The sequence below is a fragment of the Lynx rufus genome, unplaced genomic scaffold, assembly GCF_022079265.1.
Source record: "Lynx rufus isolate CCGP_SWC_20201006 ecotype Redwood Valley unplaced genomic scaffold, mLynRuf1.p SCAF_6, whole genome shotgun sequence".
NCBI lineage: Eukaryota > Metazoa > Chordata > Mammalia > Carnivora > Felidae > Lynx > Lynx rufus.
This window is the reverse complement of record NW_025814878.1, coordinates 101,881,206-101,905,424: the sequence shown is the minus strand read 5'-3', so window position 1 is coordinate 101,905,424 and position 24,219 is coordinate 101,881,206. Positions and strand designations below refer to the sequence as shown.

The 24,219-nt window shown below is 41.1% G+C and overlaps 1 protein-coding gene across 1 annotated transcript in view; it reads right to left on the bottom strand.

Moving 5' to 3' along the window:
* LOC124529276 (24-hydroxycholesterol 7-alpha-hydroxylase) overlaps positions 1 to 24,219 on the bottom strand; it is a 93,644-nt gene that overhangs the window by 5,985 nt on the left and 63,440 nt on the right. Inside the window, exons 9-10 of the mRNA XM_047103104.1 lie at positions 17,000 to 17,095; positions 16,043 to 16,131 (exon numbers count right to left, since the gene is read on the bottom strand). Of these exons, the coding sequence (XP_046959060.1) occupies positions 16,043 to 16,131; positions 17,000 to 17,095 (185 nt within the window). The remainder of the gene's footprint in view (positions 1 to 16,042; positions 16,132 to 16,999; positions 17,096 to 24,219) is intronic.

Below are 24,219 nucleotides of genomic sequence, written 5' to 3'. Positions count from 1 at the left end.
AAGGAATCATTGAGGTGAACTCTGCCAGAGAGTCTCCCGTTCTCCGTCCATGGCCGTTTCCAGATCACGTGCAAGGAGGAGAAAGCCCACGCAGACTGGACAGTCTCACTAGATTAAAAAGACAAGAGATCAAAGTTCAGGGAAGCTAAAGAGACTGGAATTTGCAGGCAAGAATAAAAGAGAGGAGGGAGTTTCACAGAGAGAACAAGAATGCTTCAGAGAGCCGCATGGGGGTCTCCTGGAGTATTTGGTTGAGTACTAATCTCAGCATGTGTAAGAGGCAACTACTGAAGTGAAGATGAGAGATGAAAAAGAAAGCTAAGGAACAATAAGCTGAATAATGCCCAGGGCTCCCACAAGATATGGAAGTCTGTTCCCACATGCAAGAGTGAGGAGATCTTGTAACACATGGACAATTGAGTAGGGCCTTTAAAGGTTATAGCCTTATGGAGCACCTGGGTGGCTCAGTTGGTTAAGCATCTGACTCTTGGTTTTGGCTCAGGTCATGATCTCACGGTTCATGAGTTCAAGTCCCGTGCAGGGCTCCACAATGACGATGCAGAGCCTGATTGGGATTCTCTCTCTCCTTTTCTCTCTCTGACCTTCCCTGCTCTCTCTCTCAAAATAAAAAGAAATAATAAACTTAAAAAAATAAAGGTTATTGTTTTAATTAGAAGTGCATTATATTATCTTAAATTAAATGCCACTCCTGATTTTACCTTAACAAAGCTTAACAACAAGTCTTGAAAACTCATTTTTCTGAGCAACTTACTACATGCCACAGTAAAGCCTAAAACTAAAGAATACAATAAAATCTAGTACCCATGACACTTAAATTTTTTTTAATGTTTATTTATTTTTGAGAGACAGAGACAGAGAAAGAAAGAGAGAGAGAGAGAGAGAGAGCAAGAGTGGGGGAAGAGCAGACAGACAGGGAGACACAGAATCCGAAGCAGGCTCCAGGCTCCGAGCTGTCAGCACAGAGCCCAATGCAGGGCTCAAACCCAAGAACCTGAGCCAAAGTTGGACGCTTAACCGACAGAGCCACCCAGGCAACTCCTAGTATCTATGACACTTAAAATTCATGTCTTGCGTTTATTCAGAAATGGCCATGCCTAGAATAAACAGGGAAATACGAAACATGGGTGAGGGAAAAATCATTCAAAAGAAACAGGCCCAGAAATGACAGATACTGTAGACAGCTAGTTAGATATATTCCACATGTTCAAAAGGTAGAAGCACAATGAAGAAAGAAATGGAAGATAAAAAAAAAAAATCAAACCTAACTTCTAGCAATGAAAATACAGTATCTTAAGTGAAAACACACTGGATGGAATTAACAGAAAATAGGACACTACAAAAGAAAAGATCATGGAACTTAATAGAACACTGAAGTGAAGTACATAGATTAAAAAGGGACTGAAAAAAGAAATAAACAGAGTATCAGTGACCTGTAAAATACCATCACACAGTCTAACATATGTGTAATTTGGAGATACAGAGAAGTGGGCAGGAAAAATATTTGAAGAAATAGAAGCTGAAACAGTTCCAGATTTGTTAAAACTGTTAGTTTACAGAGCTAAGAAGCACAATGAAGCGAAAGCAAAAGAAACATAAAGAAAACTATTCCAAGACAAATCAGAATCAAATCGTTAAAAAAAACAGTGACAAAGAAAAAAGTCCTAAAAGCAGTGGGGGAGTGGGGAGGAGACACAAGGAAGGAAGGAAGGAAGGAAGGAAGGAAAGAAGGAAGGAAGGAGGGAAAGAAGGAAGGAAGGAAGGAAGGAAGGAAGGAAGGAAGGAAGGAAGAAGGTCACAGGTCACAAACCTCTCATCAGAAATCATGAAAGCGGAAGACAACAGAACAACATCTTTGAGGGGTGTCTGGGTGGCTTAGTTGGTTAAGCCTCTGAATCTTGCTTTCAGCTCAGGTCATGATCTTACGTTTCGTGAATTCAAGCCCCGCATCGGGCTCTGATCGGACAGTGCAGAGCCTACCTGGGATTGTCTCTCTTTCTCCCTCTCTCTCTGCCCCTCCCCTGCTCACTCTCTATCTCTCTCTTAAAATAAGTAAATAAACTTAAAAAATTTTAAAAAACAAGAACAACATCTTTGAAGAGTTGAAAGAAAAAAAAGTACACATTGTTCTTTATAATAATACGCTGACTCTATTATGAGAGAAACTTGCCTTGATGATTTGGGGGTAAATATTTAATTTCCTCTTTATAGGTTTAAAGTATAGTATCTTGTGGGGAAAAAATGATGGTCTTTGAGACATATGTGAAATGGAGAAAGAAAGAGAGATGTTGAAATGGCAGTCAATTATTGAGTAGAGAATTTAAAGGATAAACATGCGTACGTATCTTAAGAGAGAGGGAGATGGTGTGCCCATGCCCAGCACAGGGACTGATTGGGGGATCTCAAGTCCCAAGGACAATGGCGGACAGTTGTCCTGAGAGCCCCTGGTGTTATTCTACACTCAGGCTTTGAGAAAGGTACTCATGGAGGAAGGGAGATGGGTCTTTGAGTGAAATCGACACCCCAGGCGCAGGATGAGGTGAAGAGGACAGTGACCACTCTGTGATTATTTTGCAATAGACAAGCACAGCCTGTGTGCAAGGGCCAACGGTAGGAATGGGGGATTTCCTGGGCTATGGGAAAAGAAATATTTTAGATCCATTTTTTTTATCTTTCCCTGACTATTCCACAGGCATACCTTGTTTTGTTGCATTTCACGGATACCGCCTTTTGTACAAACTGAAAGGTGGTGGCAGTCCTGCCTTGAGCAAGTCCTTCGGCGCCATTTTCCAAGGCCATGTGCTCACTTTGTGTCTCTGCGTCACATTTGGGCAATTTGCACAAAATTTCAAACTTTTGCACTATTATTGTGCTTGGTACGGTGATCTGTGATCAGTAATTACTACTCACTCCAAGTTCAGATTAGCTTACAGTTAGGATTTTTTTTTTCTCTAGCAATAAGGTATTTTTAAGGTCAGGTATGTGCATTTTTTAGACATAATGCTACTCCACACTTAACGGGCTACGGTGTAGCATAGAAACGTAACTTCTATATGCGCTGGGAAACCAAAAATTTCATTTGACTCACTTTAGTGCGATATTAGCTTTGTTGCAATGGTCTGGAATCAACTGTGTCATTTTTTAAAAAACATCAGTCAAGCGTGATGCATCTTTATGGCCCTGTGTGACACCGCTATGAAGAACAAAGAGATGATAAAATGTCAGGAAGCATGAAGAGCCTCACTTTCCTCTCTCTCCTGGAGACAGGGTCACACAAACAGCGTCTCATCTACCATGAGAAGCTGGGAGTCCAGTAGACATCACAGGACACTACGGGTCAGATTCGGAAGGGACACCTGCGGTGTGGATATACGTTACGTGCTTTTCCTCCTTACTCTTCCCGGAAGGGAGGGACATTTATGGGACCAGTGAACAGGCACTGAGGTTACATACTAAGAGTTCTGACGATAACATGAGATCTCCATTCATTCATCCATTCAGTGTGCACTGTCTTTACGTGCTTTATGCTCTTCTAAGTGCTGAAGTTACAACAGTAAACAAACAAACAAAAACACCATTCACACTTTTCATAAGAATGCTTAAATTCTAGAAGAGAGGTAGTAAGCAGGCAGCACATGAACAAGCAATGCATATATCAACCATGAGAATAAGTACTACAGTAACAAATAAGACAAGATAAAGGGAAAGGGAGTGTGGCATGGGCTAAAATATTTCGGATGAGGAAGTCCTCTCTGATGAGGGGACATTTCAGTAGACATTGGAATGATGTAAGAGGGCGCAACATATGAATATCTGGGCACAGAATTCCACACAGAGGGAACAGAAAGTGCACAAATCCAGAGGAAGGAGAATGAGGAAAAAAGAAGAGGCTAATGTTGCTAGAGATGCAAGAAAAGGGGAATGTCAGAGAGACCCCCCAGGCAAGTAGAGAGCCCGTGGGGGCCTGCTGAAGACTACATCTCATTCTGTGAGGCGGGAAACCATTGAATAGCTCTGAGCAAATGTGACTTAAGTTTCAAGAGAATCATTCTGGCTGCTACATGGAGAACAGAACATATCGTGATGTAAGTGGAAGCCAGAAGACTGGTTGAGGAAGCCATTAGGATTTTCCAGACAATAGAAAGTAGGGCCTTGGACCAGGATGGTAGAAATAGCCATGAGCCACACAGAACAGGTGAACACAAGGGAAGGGAAGCAAAAATAATAGGAAAACAGGGAGGGGGACAAAACATAAGAGAGTCTTCAATATGGAGAACAAGCAGAGGGTTACGGGAGGGGTGGTGGGAGGGGGGACAGGCTATATGGGTCAGGGGCACTAAGGGATCTACTCCTGAAATCATTGTTGCACTAGATGCTAACTCGGATGTCAATTAAATAAGTCAAAATAAAAATAATAAATAATAAGTTAAGAAAAAGAAAAAGAAATAGTCATGAGCCAGAGTGAGAGACTGGATATACTCTGCACAATGGGCTGACGGTTTGCCTTCTGGATGCAGAAGACTGAGTCAAGAATGAGTTCTGACCCTAGGAAATGAGTTTCTGACCTGAGGAAATGCAAGAACACAGTCGCTATTTACCTCAGCCACGGGAAGGACGAAAGGAGGAGCAGGATGGGGAGCTATCGCCTGGAACTCGGTTCTGGAACTGTTAAGCTTAGCTTGCTGTGCACCAGTGGCCTGGAGACATCACTGCAGATGCTGAGTGGAGGCTGAGTAAATGGGCCTGACGTTTAGGAGGGATTCAGTCAGGACTGGAGCCATAAGGGATATAAATACAGAGTCTTCATTATTCAGACGATTATTTAAAGCTGTGGGACAGGATGTGATCACTTAGGAAGTAAGTTAAATAGGAAACAAAACAAAACAAAACAAAACCAACTGGCAATCCGACGAGACCGTGCTGGGGACATTCCAAAATTTGGAAGTCAGGAAGGTGAGGGAGAGGAGCAAAGGACACTGGTAAGGAGGAGCCAAAGGGGTAGAATAACAAAAAGAGAGCGGTATCTCTAAATCCCCATGAAGTATTTCATGGAGGGCACGAGCCCCGGATCAAATGGAAAACGTGGCAAGGAGCGCCAACATGTGAAATCAGTCACCAAGTTCCCAGCTCCTAAAACGACCAACTCTTCTCAGTACTTAGCGCCCTTCCTGGAAGTAAATTAGATGAGATCACTTCTTCAGATAACTAAGCTGACACTTTGTGTCAGTGGAATAAGCAGTGACTTCCCGGATACTCAGTGTGCTCACCTGGCAAAATACTGGCTAATTTTGCATCTGTGAATTACAAAACAGTTTGGTAGGTTCCACTTTATCCAGATGGTCCTATTTTCTCCTAACTCTGGCTTTGGCACTTCTCTAACGTTACTTTGCTATAGACCGCGCACTTCTCCGAGCTCGGCTCCCTGGCATGAAGGACCTTGGCACTCTGTCCAGTCCTTGGAGGAGAGGCACTGTAGCAGCGTGAGGACAAAATAACCACTTGGGCGGGCAGGGTGGCAGGCGCTCCAGTGGAGAAGGCACTCTGGCCAGAAGGACAACCTGTTCCCAGGCACTGTCTCACAAGGGGCCCTGGAACATCTAGGGCCCCGTGACTGCTTCACACCCTGCCCCGCAGAAGGTGAGGTGATGAGAGACGAGACTGGCAGAGTGGGAGGGGTCCGTGGAGGGTTTGAATGACAGTGTTGGGTCTTTGATCCTGAAAAGTGCTACAGACCCAGTGAATAGGTTGTGCTTATTGAAAACTTATACCTATGTGTGAAAATGACATTCCCTTAAGCATTATTACACACAGAAGACCCTCCACGTGGACTTCCTCTATCACACAGATGAGAATGCAAACAATGTTCACAAGCTATTTAGGAGTAAACATGTTAGGGGCACCTAGGTGGCTCAGTTGGTTAAGCATCTGACTTTGGCTCAGGTCATGATCTCATGGTTCGTGGGTTCGAGCCCCGTGTCAGACTCCTGGTTGATAACACAGAACCTGCTTTGGATCCTCTGTCCCCTTCTCTCTCTGCCCCTCTCCCACTCATTCTCTCTCTCTCTCTTTCAAAGTAGATACACATTTTTTAAAAAAGAGTAAACATGTTAGAAATACTATGCATACTTTGATTAGAAATAATCAGAGAGAATATTCACCAATTCATTAGAAGAGCTTCCCACTATAATCTGTAAGGCATTTCCTTAACAAACTTTAGTCCCTGCAATGTTCCTTAAAATCATAAAGCTACACTTCCCTTAAGGTAAAATTACAGTTGAGGCTTTTGACCCACTTCATACTGTGCATTAGAGAGGCTTTAATATTTTTCTTCTTTTATCTTTGAGTGTTAAGTTAGTTATTAAGTTCGTATTCGTTATTAGAAGAGCATAAATATTAACATATTTCATACTAGTTCTAACCATGTTGACTGATATCCTAGCTAAAGGAAAGGTAAGATGCATTCATAATACAGACAATAAATAATATGTGCTAAAAATAGTTTTCTCCAAATCCAAATATTTGAATATTATAGCAAAATTACCTCAGTTATTCACTAAATACAGTCATTTTTTATGCAATTGCAAAAAATAGTGTTTTCTAGCCTTTACCATGTTATTGAATTTTGTTTGAGGCCTGAGATGTCAGAGACTGACACACACGTACCTATGACATTAAAAGCTTTTTATGTCACAGAAAATGGGCTTCCTCAAGTATTTTTAACAGAAGCAAGCTGAGCTATGTTCACGTTAGGGTTGTTTTTGTAATGCTCCTGTGTCAAAACAATGAAGATAATGAGGCATATTATTTATAACAGATTTATTTTTCACACTTACGAGAACCACATAACACATCTACAAATAAAGCTCGTTAAAATATAAACATACTGAAAATTCCTTAAATACGTAGTGCTCGTGTGTCTCCGCCGTTGGTAGATAAATGTTCAAGGAGCACCATACAGACATGGAGAGCACGGAGTCTGACAAAACACACGCTACCTCACAGACCTCACACTAGTAATGCACGTGGAGAGATGCAAAGGGTGACAATATGAGGCCAAGACAGAGACCAAAGGGCTATGGACGTTTGGAGCCTGGAGAGAGCCCTGTGGTCTGGAGCAATCAACAGGAACTTCTGTGGAGGTCAAACTTGAGCTAGACCTTGATGGAAGGCAATGGGGCTTTAAGGAAGTAGGCCCTCACCTGGAGTCAGGGCATTCCAGACCCAGCGAGCGCAGGAACAAGCGAAGGAATGGGCATTGCAGTTGGGGACGGCTGGTAGCCCCTTTGGGGAGGGCACTGCCAAATGTTCAGAAAGATACAATCGGCCTAGAGCTCCAGGCTCTCCGTGACGCTCTGCAGGTAACGTCACCAGAGTCTTAACGAGAGTGACCAACTGAGATGATTATTTGAGGAAAAGCAATCCGCACGCAGTAAGACGGGTTGAAAGAAGAGATGATAGAACCTGGGAGAAGGGTTAAGGAAACTGCAATGTCACCTGCTGGTGAGGCATGAAGACCTGGTTTAGGAGGGGGGCGGGGGGCGTGGAAGGCCAAAAAGAGGGAAGAGCAAAGGGTCACTCTGGAAGGCCAGGGGTCTAGAGCAGCCCTACGTCAAAAAGAAACAGGGAGTACTCAAGGAATGATAAGATTACGGGAAATGAATGATCTTGGTTTTAGATGTCTTGATGTTGAGATCGCCTCCCTCTCTTGCTTTTGGAAGGAAAATCTCTTGCTTTTTTTTTTTTTTTTTCTCCTACCAGAAGAGTCACTGCGGGCAATGCCAGCATGGGCTGGAAACCTGCCATGGTTGCCAGGGGCAGGGGCTCTGAAGTATATTCCTAGTTGCTACCAGCTGCGGCTTATGAAAATAGAATGATCTCGCCCTGGAATTCAGAGAAGGCAGCAGACAGACATACTTTCACAGGCATCCTCCATGGAAGCATGAGTTATTCAAGTTAAAGGGGAAGTACTGTCCCCACAACCTCATCCGCCCAAGAGATCTCTTAGGAAAATGAAATCAATTTGGTGGCAGGAGGCAAAGCAATCTGGCCCAGCGGTTGTCATACGTTAGCCTGTGTCAGAATCCCCTGGAAAGCTTGTTAAAACACAGATCGCTGGGCCCTGCTCTGGAAGTTTCCGATTCAGGGAGGTCTGGGGAAGGGCCCAAGAATTTGCATTTTTTGCAAGTTTCCAGGTAATGTTCCCACCGGTGGTCCGGGAATCACACTTTAAGAATCACTGATCTAGAGGAATTTGATGAGGAGAAAGGGAAAAGACTATGTTAGAAGATGTATTTTATCATTCTTTTTTAGTTGTACTACAATTACAATGATAAAGATTATCTCAGGTATACAGGAGGCTCTACGGTTAGGGCACCGGACTCTTGATTGGGGGTGATGGTGAGGGCAGAATGTGTGAAGTGAGCAGGTAGACACTTACATTAAATAAGAATAAGGTGGGAAGGGAAGAGTGGGAACAGGGTAAGTGGGAGAGAAGGACAAGAAAAAAGCCTATGGAAAAGGGAAGAGAATGGGAGCTATTTAATAGGGGAAGAGGAGGTGAGAAACCAGATAAGAAAACAAACAGGGACAGTATGGAAAAAACCTCTGCCCTTCCTCTAACTTGAGAGATTGTCTTCTGTTTCATCGAAGCGGGAGGGCACTCTCCAGAGGTCACTTTGAGGTGCTACCCATGATCCTGCCGCTACCCCTCCTAGTGGCGCAACTCTCCTATGGATGCACTATGAGCGAGAAAGTTGGATACAACTTTGAACCTTCCTATTCAAGCAAAGGGCACAGGAATAGTACTGACTTCCGGAAGATTAAGTATGCACCAAATAGAAGTGATCTCGTGGTATATTTTATTTTATTTTTTAATGTTTATTTTTGAGAGAGAGAGAGAGCATGAGCAGGGAGGTGCAGAGAGAAAGAGGGGGACAGAGGATCCAAAGCCAGCTCCACGCTGACAGCAGAAAGCTGGATGTGGGGCTCGAACCCATGAACAGTGAGATCATGACCTGAGCCAAGTCGGACACCCAGCTGACTGAGCCACCCTCACGGTATATTTTAAATTCCAGACCTTCCAGAAAAAATTGAAGATGAGACACTTGCTTTTGTTTTGTGATGCACCCACAGTAAATGGGTATATCACCCCTCTGCAAAAGCCCATGCTATTTAGAAAGCAATTCATGGATACGGTCAGAGCACGTTAATACAGTATTTCACAGAGTTCCACAAACCTTGGAAGCACACCTTTGCTTTTAAGGAAATTATGTTACTTAGGATGCTTTGGGTTGTAAGTGACAGAAAGCCCACATCAGACTGGTTTCCATACCGAAGGGAATGCATCGCTTTGTGTGCCTGAAAAACTAGAGCTGGCTGGCCTCGGGCAGAGAGGGCCCAGCAGCTCAGCGATGTTCCCAGAAAGCCAGTTTGCCCCTGCTGCTCTGCCCTGTGGTACCAACTTCGCCCTAACGCTGCTTTTATTGTCTCCGGATAGCTAACAACAATTTGGGGGGCCAAGTGCTTCTTTATTCACATCCTACAGGGAATGATTATTTTTGACCCAGAAGTCTCAACGGGAACCCTCATAGTTCCTTGCACTGCTTAAAACATACGCCAACACTGAAACCAGTCACCATGGGAAGGGAACTGGGGGACAGGGATGGTATTTGCACATGGGCTTAGGGAACCACACTCCACTGTTACGGAGCTGGGGGGATGGAATCAGCACCCCAGAATCCCATGGACCCCGAAAGAAAATGAGGGAGGGGAAGAAAGGAGAAGGCGTTAGATGATAGGGAGGCAGTAACCCACAAGCAGTATGGTGACCCAGCACAGTTTTAATTCAGTCCTCACTTCCTTGCAATTAAACCCTCCTTCTGAACAGGAGACATCTATCCTGTTCAAGAGTAGTCACTGAGTTTGATGAGTGGAGAAAAATAAAAAAAATGGGGAGAGCGGTGGAAGATACCCAGCCTGGAGTGCTCTTTCTTTCTCTCCACAGATACAGATCCTGTGCAGGTTTTCTGTGCACCACAGAGGGGCTGGAGATCTACTTTGTAAATAAAAGGAAAAGAGGGTCTTTGCTATAATTTTTGCCCAGAAACGAACATGCTATATTTCGGAAGCACTTTGGCTTAAGGATCAAAAGTCAGTCCTGAATTGCTTCTTCTGTTCTTGACAGTCTTAAATCTTAGCCTCATAATGAAGCGTCAGAACAAGGTGGCTGGGAAAGTAATGACTACAATTTTGCCAGTGGTTTCTGGGCTCCTTTCAGCGAGTCACTGCTCCTCAGTAAAGCAGTAAGAAGAGAGATACATGGCTAAAAATTAATAAAGGAGTCTGGCAGCCTGACTCAGTCTTGGAATTAACCACATCCACCCTTCCCACCCTCACTCCTAACCCTTTTTATTTGCCCTCCAGGACGTGTGCCCACAATAAGGAAAATGTTAGGAAACAATTATATCAGCAAATATAGTTTTTTCAGTTCTACTTGACAACCAGAGTTGAGGGGATGCGTTTGTTTATGTAACAAATGCCTCGGAATAAATTGAATTTGCAAGGTCTCACGAAATCCATTGGGATTTGAGTTTCCTCACTCTTCAAAGCAATCAGCTCTTTCTAAGTATAAAAGGGAGAAAAGCTACTTACAGTACTTTGCAGCATACTGCAAAGATTTTTTACTGAATAAGGCACAATTGTTAAGATTATATTACCTTGAAAACAAACATATAGAAACAACTGTACACAGAGCTTAAAATCCCAACATACAGGTACATTACGTTACATTATATTACATTACATTACATTCCTACGAGCTTTCTCTATACTGTTTATTGCTTATTGCCATCTAGTCCATACAGCCTTTTCCAATCCCCCTCTTCGAAATTCCTACGGCAGTTACTACGTATACGTGTCATTTGGCATTTCTCACGGGTCATCTGACACTGTTAAGTAGGGCTTGTTTTTCATGTTGCTAGGGTCTCATCTCCCCAGCTATATTATAAGCAACTCAGGAAAGTTATGTGTCTTTGAATTTCCCCAGTGGTTCATGAAGTGACTTGAGTTAGACTATAAGTTCCTTGAGGGAAGGGACTTCATCCCTCATTTTGTTTTCCAAGGTAATTCCTAGAACGCTATCCTGGCATACAACATAGACTCCATAAATACTTCCTGAATGAAAGAATAAACACACTAATATTAGGCGCTCCGTAAATACCTGTTAGGTTGAATACTGCCACTACTAATCTACTACCAGCTGGATCTATGTTTGGATTAATTTTCCCACCACCGTGTGACTTTCTTTAGTAATTCAAGACAGGTCCATGACTTCGTAGCCCAGTACTGCCCCAGGATATAGGAAGGACCCAAACACACACACACACACAAAATAGAGATCGTAGTTGCTATTCCTGAGGACTCCACGCTTCATTTTACTTCTCAAGTATTGTAGATTTACTCTTACTACAGCCTCTTCTTCTCCAAGCAAGCTTTTTAAGTGAGGGGTCTTGCCAAAGATCAGGGCTATTGTTTTACAACTGGGATGTGACCCAGATCAATGAGCACAGGGATACAGCCAACCAGGCATCCTCGTGCAGGGATGGGAAGCAAGAGAAATGGGGGCTGTTGGCTTGCAAGGGGGTGGGGGATGTGGAGGGGGGTGCAGTACAGCAAGCACATCCCTTTGTGCTGAGGTCACAACTCTCAGAGATAGCCACGCCACACTGGAAATCCCCTGTTCTCTTCCTTTGTTTCAATTCATAGCTTCAGAGGAGAATGTCCGCTGTAAGGCAACTCCTCATTCTGCATGCTGCCATTGCCAAAGAAGTCTGACAGTTCAAGTTGCTTTCTCCTGTTTGTTTTTCTGTACCACCAGACTTCTCCAGCAATAGAATTACTGGGAAGAGTTCCCTTCCTGCCTGTACCCAGGAGCTTCCTAGCTACCAGGAAGTGCCCAGCAAGGGGTTCTTCCGGCAAATGTATTTTCAGAATTCCCACTCTGCAGAGCCGGAACAATATTCTTCCATCCTGACTTCTGGTTGGCAGCTGACAGCAGTACCGGCTACTTATTTTGCAAACTCAGCAAAACCTTCTGTGTCCACTAACGAGAGGGCTTCTCACACCGCCTCGGTGGCCTGAACTCTAAGGGATGACAGCTGCGAGGCCACAAGGCTATGTGTTCATGATCAACTGTGGTCGTCGGCTACTTGAAAGGCAATTTTCTCTGACTCACAAAATATTTGGTACACGAGAAAATAAGTTGGCTCTTGGTACACGAATTTAGAATGGGTGCAATTTTCTGAGGATTATGCTAAGGATCTGTGGGATTAAATTTCTAGTAGAGAGATCCATCTTGGTATAAAACTGTCCAAATGAAGTCATTCACTTTCCTGGAAAATCTTCTGTTTTGTTTGTCTTTAAAGACAGGATGTTTCTGGGGTTGGCTATGTAAAATATGTGATGGAAAAGTTAAGGACTTATAAAAGCAGAAACAATAGAAAAATGAGACTATGGAGGTTCTATTTATTGTTGCATGTATTCAACATTCCTATTTCTCCCACAGATTTTGGTTATGTGATACATATTTTGCCACACCTCAGACTAAAAAGGTTTCAAAGGAAAATGTAACATCTTGTCCTCATACTTGCTCCTGCACCTGATTTCTCTATTTTCACCATCTCTTTCAGCCACCTAGATTCAAGCCACAGTCCTCGAATCCTTCCCCTTGACTGATCCCGTTTCTAATTAGTTTCCAAAATCTGGTAGATTCTACCACTCCATGTCTCTCCCATGGAATATAGCATAATTGTATAACCTAAGCCATGCCCCACTCTAACCCATTCTATACAAAACCTTTTAACACTTCATTAGTGCCTTGTGAGCTGTGTACCAACCTCTCAACCAGGTGTTAAGGGGCCTCCCCAATTGGGCCAATGTGTGTATTGAGTCTTTCTTCCCACCACTACCTGTAGTCTGATCTTAATAACAGTGAAACCATAAACCCTTTAACTACATACCCTTGTCCTTAATGACCCTTTGGTCACTCTGTTTTCTCAGTCTAGACGTTCACCTAACCCTTCAAAGGCCACTTTCCCCAGGAAATCTAAGATCATTCTGACCAGATATACCCTTTCTCTCAAATCTCCATAGTGTGGTGTTTGGGCATTTCTTACCCTGCATTCCTTGTAGTTATTTATGAACTCAATATCCTCCTTGCCTTCTCCTAGATAATCATCTCCTGAGGGCTGAGAACATGTCTTATTCTTGATTGAAGCTCCTGCAATACCCAGGGCACTGCCTTGCATAGAGGAAGAGCTCAGTACATTAAAAATGTATAGTTTCTATACAAATAAGATACTTCTAACTAAGCTGAAATGTTATGGTCTCCTCTATTGTACCTATTACTGTCAACCTCCAGCAAATGTCTGTCAGCCCCAAAAGATATCACAGTAATTTCATCACAGCCTTTCTTAGAAAACAGTAATCATCAGTTAATCCTTGACCACTGGCTAATACTACATGCTTCACTGCAGGGCGTTTTAGTCCCTGGTTTAAAACATTTCCAGCTCAATTTAAAAGATGGTTATATGGTAGCAGATGGCAGTTACATTGGTGGTGAGCACAGCATAACGTATAGAGAAGTTGAATCACTGTGTGCTACGCCTAAAACAAATGCAATGTTTTGTGTCAACTATACTGAAAAAATGTAAAACAAAACGAAACAAAACAAAAAAACCCCAAGATCAATAAATAGTTCAAAATAAACTTCTGTAATAAAAGATAGTTATTAAGAAACTCTTTCGTCGTCATTGGGAATATATGTAAAGGGACCTGAAAAAAGTAACACCAATTTGTTTTTAGAAGACCTACTCTGGGTGCACTGATAGTTAGTAGGTGACAAAACAGTAGCTGGGTTACAGTTGTTAAGAACCGCTTCTCCGTAGGGGCGCCTAGGTGGCTCAGTCAGTTGAGCGTCCAGGTCTTGATTTCGGCTCAGGTCATGATCCCAGGGTCATGGGATTGAGCTCACGTGTCAGGCTCAGCACTGAGTGTGGAGCCTGCTTAAGATTCTCTGCCCTCCACCCCCACACACCTGTGTGCACGTTCCCACCAAAAAGGAAAAAATGCTTCTCTAAAGTGAAAGTAATATGAAAGTCAGGATGAACATAGAGGTTTTCCTTGATAATGTTTGTTTATTATACTGTGCTCCTAAAGGATCTGCACTCAGTTACAATGTTAGACTTTGGAGTTTCTTGATGTGTAAATCAGCATGCTTTCAGCTCTCAACAATGAAACCTTCAACTCAAACTGCTCTAAAAAATAATGTTTACGTCTATATCCATATATATATATGTGGATATATATATATATATATATATATATATATATATATATATATATGTATATAGAGGCCCCCCTTTGTCCTTTCCCATTGAATATGTGTATATATATGGGTATATATATACGTATACGTATACGTATATGTATATGTATATATATGTGTATATATATATATATACACACATATATATATATACCCATATATATATATATACATATTCAATGGGAAAGGACAAAGGGGGGACCTCTATCCCAGCTATGGAAGAAAAGTCTCTCCTTTAGGTCTGATCGATGAGTTTAGGTCAACTACCTACTCCAGGACAAATCATTGCTCCAGGGAAACACTAGGCTCCAATTTGCTTACCCTTAGACTCCTAGAATGACTTTTTAAAAGGAAGATACCGGGGCACCTGGGTGACTCAGTCAGTTAAGTGTCCGACTTCAGCTCAGGTCATGATCTCACAGTTCGTGACTTCGAGCCCTGCATTGGGCTCTGTGCTGACAGCTCGGAGCCTGGAACCTGCTTCAGATTCTGTGTCTCCCTCTCTCTGTTCCTTCCCCACTCACTCTCTCTCTCTCTCTCTCTCTCTCAAAAATAAATAAAGATTACACTGTCTCTCTCTCTCAAAAATAAAGATTAAAATAAATTAAAATAAATAAGTAAAAATGAAGATAGAATTTCCATGGTTGGCTAAGACTATTTAAAACCATTTTGGGGGAGATATGAATTACTAGAAGCCTACTGATGCTATCAACCATAAAACAAAAGAGGAGTAGAATGCATGCTGTGGAGTAAGTCATAATTATAGATATGGATTAGCATTCCTGCTCAAACAATGAAAACAACTGACTTCTTAAATTTAAAAACTACAACTTTTGTGATATAACGACTTTTAAAGGATTTGTACATTCACTGAGTGAGACTTCGTTACAAACAGATACTAATATTTCTCCAACAGAATCGTCCCTGGTGAAGAAATGGGACCTATTTCAGGTAGAGTGTAAGTTTTATGAAGTTGGGGACTAAGTCCATGTTCCTCAGTGCTCTATCCTAATGAACAGAAGGCCTGGTCCAGGCAAGGTGTTCAAAACAGCTTCTGATCACATAAATAAACATAAAATAACTTTCATTAAGTGCTGGACACTTGCACTAGAACACAACATCGCAGTGAGCATCGCGGTCCTGGGGACCAGATTAATTTAACTCTGAAAGGATCCAGAAGAAAGATTTCCTAGAACAAAATTGCCCCAACAAACAGAAACCATTTAGTAAGGCGCCGCTCTGCTCCAAGCTACGGATGTTCTGTAACCCCAGCACAGGCCCATGCGAACGTTGTAAAGAAATAGTATACTTCGGACTTAATTTTCTAAAAGGTAGAACTCAAGCAACTTCGAATGTATCCTCATAGGAAAGCTAAACATTTGAAACCTAAACCCTGCTTTCATCATGCAGCTGCGACTGTCATATTTGGTTCTGATGAAGTCTCCCATCAGAAGCCACCGTAGACATTCCCACAAGGACATCGTGCAATCCGACCAGCCAACCAAACAAAATGTGGTCTCCTGGATCTCCCTGTAGTTTGGTAATAAAGAAAAGGGAGATTAAGCCAAAGATGTCCCCCCCTCTGAGCCATCGTGTCTCTGCAGAGTTTCTGGATAAATGTGGCCCAGCTGTCTCACTGACCTCCCAGGACACTGGTACTTCCCGCTTCCAAATGCCATGAACCCGTCCAAGAAAGCATTCTTCTCTAAATTTGCCTTTTTCCAACGTTCCTGTGGGAAGAAATCATTTTTTTTTTCCAAATCAGTCTTATATAAATAAGCTTAACTTTATTTCTCTAGGCTAAAAATGACTTTGTACAGCTAATCCTTGCATATAAAGTTGCAGGGCTGTTGGTAATTTTTTTTCCAACCTGTTATTCATATCAGGCACAATTGTGTTTTTGGAATGTGAACTAATAAATAAAAAGGTTTAAAAAGAATTTTGTTAAGTGGTAAACGTAAATGATAATGTAAATCAACCACAGAACTGACCTCAGAAAAGGAAGACTATTTATAATAAGATCTCGGGCTCCATCACAAAATTGTCCTTGGTAATAAATCTAGTAAGTTACTGGCCGCCCTGCCTATTGGAAGGAGCTTGGGATGTGGAATGAATACATCTGGATGCCATTTTTTTTTTTAATTTGTACCTAAAGACAGAGGATGGACTAAATCACCTCTTAAGATTCTGCTTAGCCTTGTAACCCCCCAATTTTAAGAAACAGCAGAGAACAGCTTTAATTTGTCTTGTTTCGTTTGTTTTTAGTACTCCTTGGAAACTAACAACAGGAGCAATTGCCCGATGAATATAAAATAAGTCTTCTTTCAAAACCAGACATATTCACTTTAACATACTTTGCTGGTTTCAGATCATTTATTTTCAAGTTGGTGAAGCTTATTTCAAAAACCTTGCTATCTCATTTGTGTTATACCCATCCATATTACAAGTCTGATTTTTACTCTGTTGTCGACCTTGTTAGACCACAGAGAGAAATAGGTCTGCTAAAATGACACAATTGTAGTTAATCTATGAATTCATATTCCCACCATAAAGGAAATTAAAATCAAAGGGTAATGCATTTTGAAAGAGAGGACTTACAGGTTTGAACACTTCAGGTTCAGGAAAATATTTTGGATTTCTGTGCAGCCAAAATGGAGACAACATCAACAAATCACCGGAAGGAACAGTGTAATTCTATGATAGAAAAATCAGTTTCAAGTTATTTTTGGAAATCTGCTTTAAAGAGAGTTTGGGTCATTAAAAATAATGCTCCAACTATATTGTAGAGAAGACATATACATTTTATAAATCAATGGCGAGAAAATCTAATTCTTTCCTGGAAGGATCGTTTCTGTTTTCCAACTTAAGCAATGACTACATTCTAATTCTGATGATTAGTTACATGTGCATACACCTTTGGTTACATGGGGGAAATATATTAGATAAATGTGAAGATTTTAGATACTAGTATATGTCTGATGTAATGCAGCTTTGGATGTTTGATACTGGGGTTGGTAGCAAGTGCTTTTGATGGGAACCACAGTGAATCCCCAGGTCGCGGAATAGAAAAATCTAACTCTGAGACAGGACAGTGGCCATAACAGCACTGAGGGTGGGAACAGTGGGTGTCTCCTATCCCCGGGGACATTGATGACAGTGTCAGGGCAGAGGCAGTGGAGTCTCTCTCTCTCTCTCTCTCTTTTTCCACTCCAGAAACAGCTATTAGGGCAGAAATAATATGAAGAATACGAAGACAACTGTTTAGGAAGACACGGGACACTGAGTGCTGTGTGTTTCTTGGTTGGTTTGGTGTTTGGGAACGCTGTGGCTGTGGGACTGAGGTTAAGCAGTGTGTTTCTGAATTATCCTTCCCCGTTTATGTTATCATAGGTTTTCTAATATATAAACTATACTAAGAACTAAAAACCATGTCATAAAATCACCCTGACTTCATCATGTTCAGGAACCATAGGACAAAGGGCTCTCCCATGGTGTGTAACCAGTAGATAGCTATCAACTTTCCTAAGGCACATTCTGTTAGTAACTCCCATCCCCAATCATTGGAAGTCATATATATTTAACCCTGCGTTAGTTTGAAATGTCCTCAAGATATTCACAAAAACACTTACCTTCTGCTTCTAGAATATGAGCACGTTACAATTACAAATATGTCTTTTTATAGTAGCAGGGAGTGGCATATGGGAATGGGCCATCATTTTTTAACCAGAGAGAAACCCTGTTAGCTCCAATGGGGACTGAATATTGCTTAAGGTTTGGCCGCTGCAGTACTAAGTGCTGAGAGAGCTCCCAAACAAGGAAGAGAGAGGGGATTTCGCTGGTGTCCTCTTACCATTTTTAAAGTAGAAAAAGACTTAGGAGATCTCAAGCCTATCTGTTCCTTCTACCTCTGGCAGAACTGAGGTTAGAGTGGTCATGCCTGACCTCGAGATCAGCTGCAGAGGCCCTTGATGCGTGTTTGGGGGCAGGACCAGGGACAGCCCTGGGACAGGGCTCCAGGCGGGTCAACTGGTGCCCTTCCCCTCCTTACCGCATACACCTCTTTAGTGGCTGGCTGTTGACCCATGACTGTGACTTGGAGACTGACTGCCACAGCCTACAATACAGGCTAGTAGAAGCCTTCAAATGGAATCTCAGTCACAGAATTAACATTAGCAACAGGGAGGAGACCAGAAAGAAGTTCCTGTCACAGCAGCAAATGCCAGGCTGATGAATGGCATAAAGGAATGTGAGAGCCGGTTGAACCTCTGAGCAAAGGAACCTCTGAGCAAAAGGACATCATCGTCCCATCTAACAGTCGCTGTCATCGTCTACACGGCACATGAAGGGAAAGACCAAAAGGGAGACGAAACAGTCCTAGGACCAGAACACAGATCGCCATCAAAATCACAGCTTCTCTGTGTTGTAAAACTGTGTCTCTCAAGTAGGCAGCATTGAGCCTGGCCGGCCCCCTTCATAGGGATCCTGTGAGGCCCAGTGAGCTTAATTTGCTAGCGTGGAGATGGGGTTTTCTTAAAGAGGGAAGAGAAGGCAGCACTCTGTGTTGTAGCTCAAGAAGGATACTGAGAGCAAAGTGGTTGCAAAGAATGTAGAATTTCGAAGAGAAAGAAGCAGTCCTATAGAAAGGCAAAACATCCACAGGAGGGGATTCGAGGCACACACTTTCCTAGCTCTTAACCAGGAACGTGATTACGTTGCAAAAAAAAAAAAAAAAGGCTAAAAATAAAAAAGTACACTCTTTTGCATGATAAAAAATGTTCTCTATCCAAATTTTGGAAAATTCAGAAAAATAGAAAAAGCTAAAAAACAACCAGAAAGCTGACAACAAAAAAACACCCATCAACCGGCTAGACTTCCCTCCAGTACTTTTACCGAACAGTTGAGTGTTGTTGTTGTTGTTGTTGTTGTTGTTGTTGTTGTTAAACATAGTCTTTATCCTGATGAATAGTTAATTTTGGAAACTTAACGTTGTTCACCTAATATTATAGCATAAGTATTTCTTCTTTATAGTGTGGACTCATTGTGAACAGTTTTGTCTCCAATGTCTCTTTAATCTTTCATTGGGCAGATTAATCATAAATAATTTAATCATTCCCTGGGTTTTCTTTCCATAATAAATAATGCCATCAAAAGCATCTTCTTCCATGAAGCATTTTTCACATAAAATCTTCTAACATAGATGTTCAGAAAATATAGGGCATGGACATTTTTAAAGGCTGTTAATACATTTTGCTCAACTGTTCCCTCAAATCTGGTAGCTAAATAGGTTTCTACCTATAATATTTTAGTGTCAATTTCATTGCCCTCTTCTCTGCTAATCTGACACTTAATAGGTTATTTTTGGTTCCTGTATAAATCTTTATGTCTTTGTTGAGCATTTTTCCATGTTAAGTTATTTTCTTCTATGAACTTTTGTGTTCATGTTCTGTCCTCATTAATTTATGCAATATTACTGCTTTATGTATTGATCTGTGAGTTCTCTAAATATTAACATTATTTACCCCTGTGTTGTACTTACATGAACATTTGTTCTTAATTTTTGGTTTACATTTAATTTGGATTATACTTAAAAAAATACATGTTAAATTTTGATGTGATACATTTAAATCTGTTCATCTTTGTGGTTTCATTGATGAATCCCAAGATTTGGCAGCCCTTTTTTCTCTAAAATAGTGGTTCTCAAGGGTGGTCTAGAACCTTCTGGGAGTTCTTAAGACCTTTCCAGAGGCTGTGCTAGGTCAAAAATCATGCCTGGGTACAAGATTCAAAGTATAGGACAAACCAGTGGATTTTGACATAACTGAATACAATAAATTCATTGATTGATATTTCAGATTATAACAAACTTTTAGGAAACTCCCACTGTTGCATTTCAATGAGGTATTAGAAAGCAGACATATCTGAAAAAGTTATTGAAATATTGATTCCTTTTCCAGTGACATGTCTGTGTGAGGCTGAATTTTCTTCATTTCCATCAATGGAAAGAATATATCACAACAGATTGATTCCAGACACATTTATGGGAACCCAGATGTCCTCTATTAGCAAGGCATTAGACAGATTTGCAAAATCTTAAAATAATGCTATTCTCCCACATTTTTTTATGTTTTGGAAAATATAGTTATGTTTCATAAAACCATGCTATTATTTTAACATGTAGTAGGTTTCTTGTTATTTTTAAATTAATTAGCAAATGAATATTATACCAATTTCTCAGTTTTAGTTTCTAATACAGCAAATATTTTTTAATTTTTTTAGTGTTTATTTTTGAGAGACAGAGATAAAGCACAAGTGGGAGAGGGGCAGAGAGAGGGGGAGACACAGAATCCGAAGCAGGCTCCAGGCTCTAAGCCGTCAGTGCAGAGCGTGATGTGGAGCTCGAACTCACAAACCGTGAGATCATGACCTGAGCCGAAGTCGGACGCTTAACCCACTGAGCCACCCAGGTGCCCCTCTAATACATTAAATATTGATAGATATGACTAACATAGGTAAAAGTCTTTGGGGTCTCTAATAATGCTAAGAGGATAGGAACACCTGGGTGGCTCAGTGGGTTGAGCGTCCAACTTCGGCTCAGGTCATGATCTCACGATTTGTGGGTTCCAGCCCCATGTCAGGTCTGTGCTGACAGCTCAGAGCCTGGAGGCTGCTTTGGATTCTGTGTCTCCCTCTCTCTCTGCCCCTCCCCTGCTGGTCTCTCTGTCTCTCAAAAATAAATAAACATAAAAAAAAAAAAAACAATAATGCTAAGAGTATAAAGGGATCCTGAGAACAAAAAGTTTGAGAACTACTCTAAAAGTTAAAAAATACCCACTTTCTGGCCAGTCATCCCAAACCATATGTTAATCTCTTCCCTCTTCATTGATTTACGATTCACTTATTCTATACTACACTCTTGGATACAAAGGGACTTGTTTCTATGTTACCTATCCAGCCTGTTGTATTGATAGTGAACATTAAGTCTGACACCACTATCATACCATTTTAACCGTTGTGGTTTTATAATATGTTTCAATACCTCGAGAAGATAATTAGTATTCTTTAATCATTCATATTTTCTAACACTTCCTTGTTTATTCTTTCCTGGGTATTCTTGAAGATTACCTGCGTACCAAAAGTATGAAACCTTAAAAACAGAGTACAGGTAGAAGTTTAAGAGTTTTGTAAAGATGATATAAGAAAGAAAAGGAAGGAAAAAAAAGAAAAGAAGGAATAAATCAAAGAAAGCAGATGGCGTATGCCCATCTTAATTTGTCCCAAAAATATAGGAAGGAATCAGTACAGGGACATAAATAAAGGAGACCATGTTCAGACTGCATTAGGAAAGAGTAGTAGGAGAGCACTTCAAGCATCCACAGCAAGAAATGTGACCAGTTGCCCCACAGGGAAGAAAACACGCACCCCCACCACTACTTGATATGGATGATCCCATTCAAAGTGTTTTTCATAATCCAAATTTCTGGGAACACATCAATATATTCAATAAAGACACTCCACCTGTTTTAGAAAACATATGAAGCCTAGAAGGACCAAGTTGTATGAATTTATACCAAGGAAATAATTACTACTGTAAACCAGGATTTGGCCATATGGATGCCCATCTTTGCCCTGTTTGTAACAGTAAACACCCGGAAGCCATACGCATTCAGGCATAGACAGCTGATTTAGAAATCTATGTTATATCCACATATTAGATAATCATGCTGCAATTCAAAGCTGTGTAGATGCCCTCTATTGATACAGAAAACTTTTGTAACTATTACTAACATAAAAGCTGATTATGAGAAAATTAGCATAGCATGGTCCTAATTGAATTTTTAAAAATGCACAGACTACAGGAAAAAAAAATATGAAATTATCAGAATACCAAAATGTTCAAGTGGTTATCAGACTTGTGAAATTTTAAGCAATTTTTATTCTCTTCTTTTAGTGTTTTTTTATAGTTTCCTTTTTATTATTTTTTTGTTTATTTTTTAATGTTTATTTCTTTTTGAGAGAGAGAGAGAGAGAGACAGAGCGTGAGCAGGGGAGGGGCAGAGAGAGACAGAGTAACAGAATCTGAAGCAGGCTCCAGGCTCTGAGCTTTCAGCACAGAGCCCGACGTGGGGCTCAAACTCACAAACTGCGAGATCATGACCTGAGCCGAAGTCGGATGCTTAACCTACTGAGCCACCCAGGTGCCTCATTATGGTTTCCTTTTTAAAACTAATTACCAAGATTTGTTTATGAAATAAGAAGAAAAAGCTGTTCAAGTTGTTATTTTCAAAATTAAAGCCTCAACTCTGCAGGGAGAAGTTCACAGTGATTAGTTTATGCCTCCTAAAAGGGGAAAGGTTGTATACATTTAATTTATAAAAGAAATAGTAAGTACAGAAACAAAGGTAATATTTGTACCTTTTACAAATATTAAAAATATATTGTAGGGGCGCCTGGGTGGCTCAGTCAGCTAAACATCCGACTTCAGCTCAGTTCATGATCTCACAGTTCATGAGTTCGAGCCCTGCATCGGGCTCTGTGCTGACAGCTCAGAGCCTGGAGCCTGCTTCAGATTCTGTGTCTCCCTTTCTTCTGCACCTCCCCTACTTGCATGGTTTCTCTCTCTCTCTCTCTCTCAAAAATAAGTAAACATTTAAAAATTTGAAAAAAAAAAAGTTAAAAGTATATTGTGAAAAATAAGGAAAAGGAGTTCTAGAACATTCTTGGAAGATAGCAGCCTGAGCGCATGTCTCTGGGTTGCATGATCAGTAAAAGAGACACCAGCAGGGCTTGGAATGAGCCTGGATCCACTGGCCCCTAGGAAGAAAGTGTGAGTTTGAGGAAGTGGAGATAAGAGATTATGATTTTTTTTCTACAACTTCTCAAATTGTTTCAGATATCTATCACTTTTAATTAAAAATTTTTATTGAGAATCTATAATGTTGGAATTATAAAAACAGTTCAGTTTTGTAAGAGGATTGTATGCAGTGAATCGTAAATGTGTTTATTCCCTTGGACCAATAATCCACTATTAAAGTATAATTCAAGAATAATCATTAAAAAAATGTACTATGGGGGCGCCTGGGTGGCTCAGTTGGTTAAGCGTCCAACTTCGGCTCAGGTCATGAGCTCACGGTTGGTGGGTTCGAGCCCCACGTCGGGCTCTGTGCTGACAGCTCGGAGCCCGGAGCCTGCTTCGGATTCTGTGTTTCCCTCTCTCTCTGCCCCTCCCTCACTCATGCTCTGTCTCTCTCTGTCTCAAAAATAAATAAAATATTTTTAAAAAATGTACTATGCACAAAGAGGCAAATAATCTCCACATTAAAGTAACCACAAAGGAAACCAACCTAAATTCTCAAGAGTTAGGAAATAATGAAATACTTAAGCTATGAATTCAGTGGACTATTACAAGGCTATCGAGATAAATACGCAAGCGCTGGATGCATGAAAAGTGTAATAATGTTAAAAAGTGTCTAAATGGCAGATTTACACTATAATGAAACATAGGTTTCTGTATTGGTGCCATACAAGGAGCATGTGAGATAGCTGTATGGCTAACGGGTCATGGGGAGTTGTATACACATGAGTATATACGTGTTGCATATGTTTGAACGTGGGTGTTTTTCTAGGTAAAGTTCTTGAACGAGCAAAATTGCTTTTGAAAAAATATGAGGTGTTAATGGCCACAACAAATTTATAACCTCCCTTAGTTAAGCACGACCCTGGTAAGAACATGTGGTTAAAAGCTCTTCCAAGAGCCACTTGCTTAAGGATAGAGGTTTTCAGGTTGGTGAATGGAGCAGTAGAATATAGTGACTGTGTTA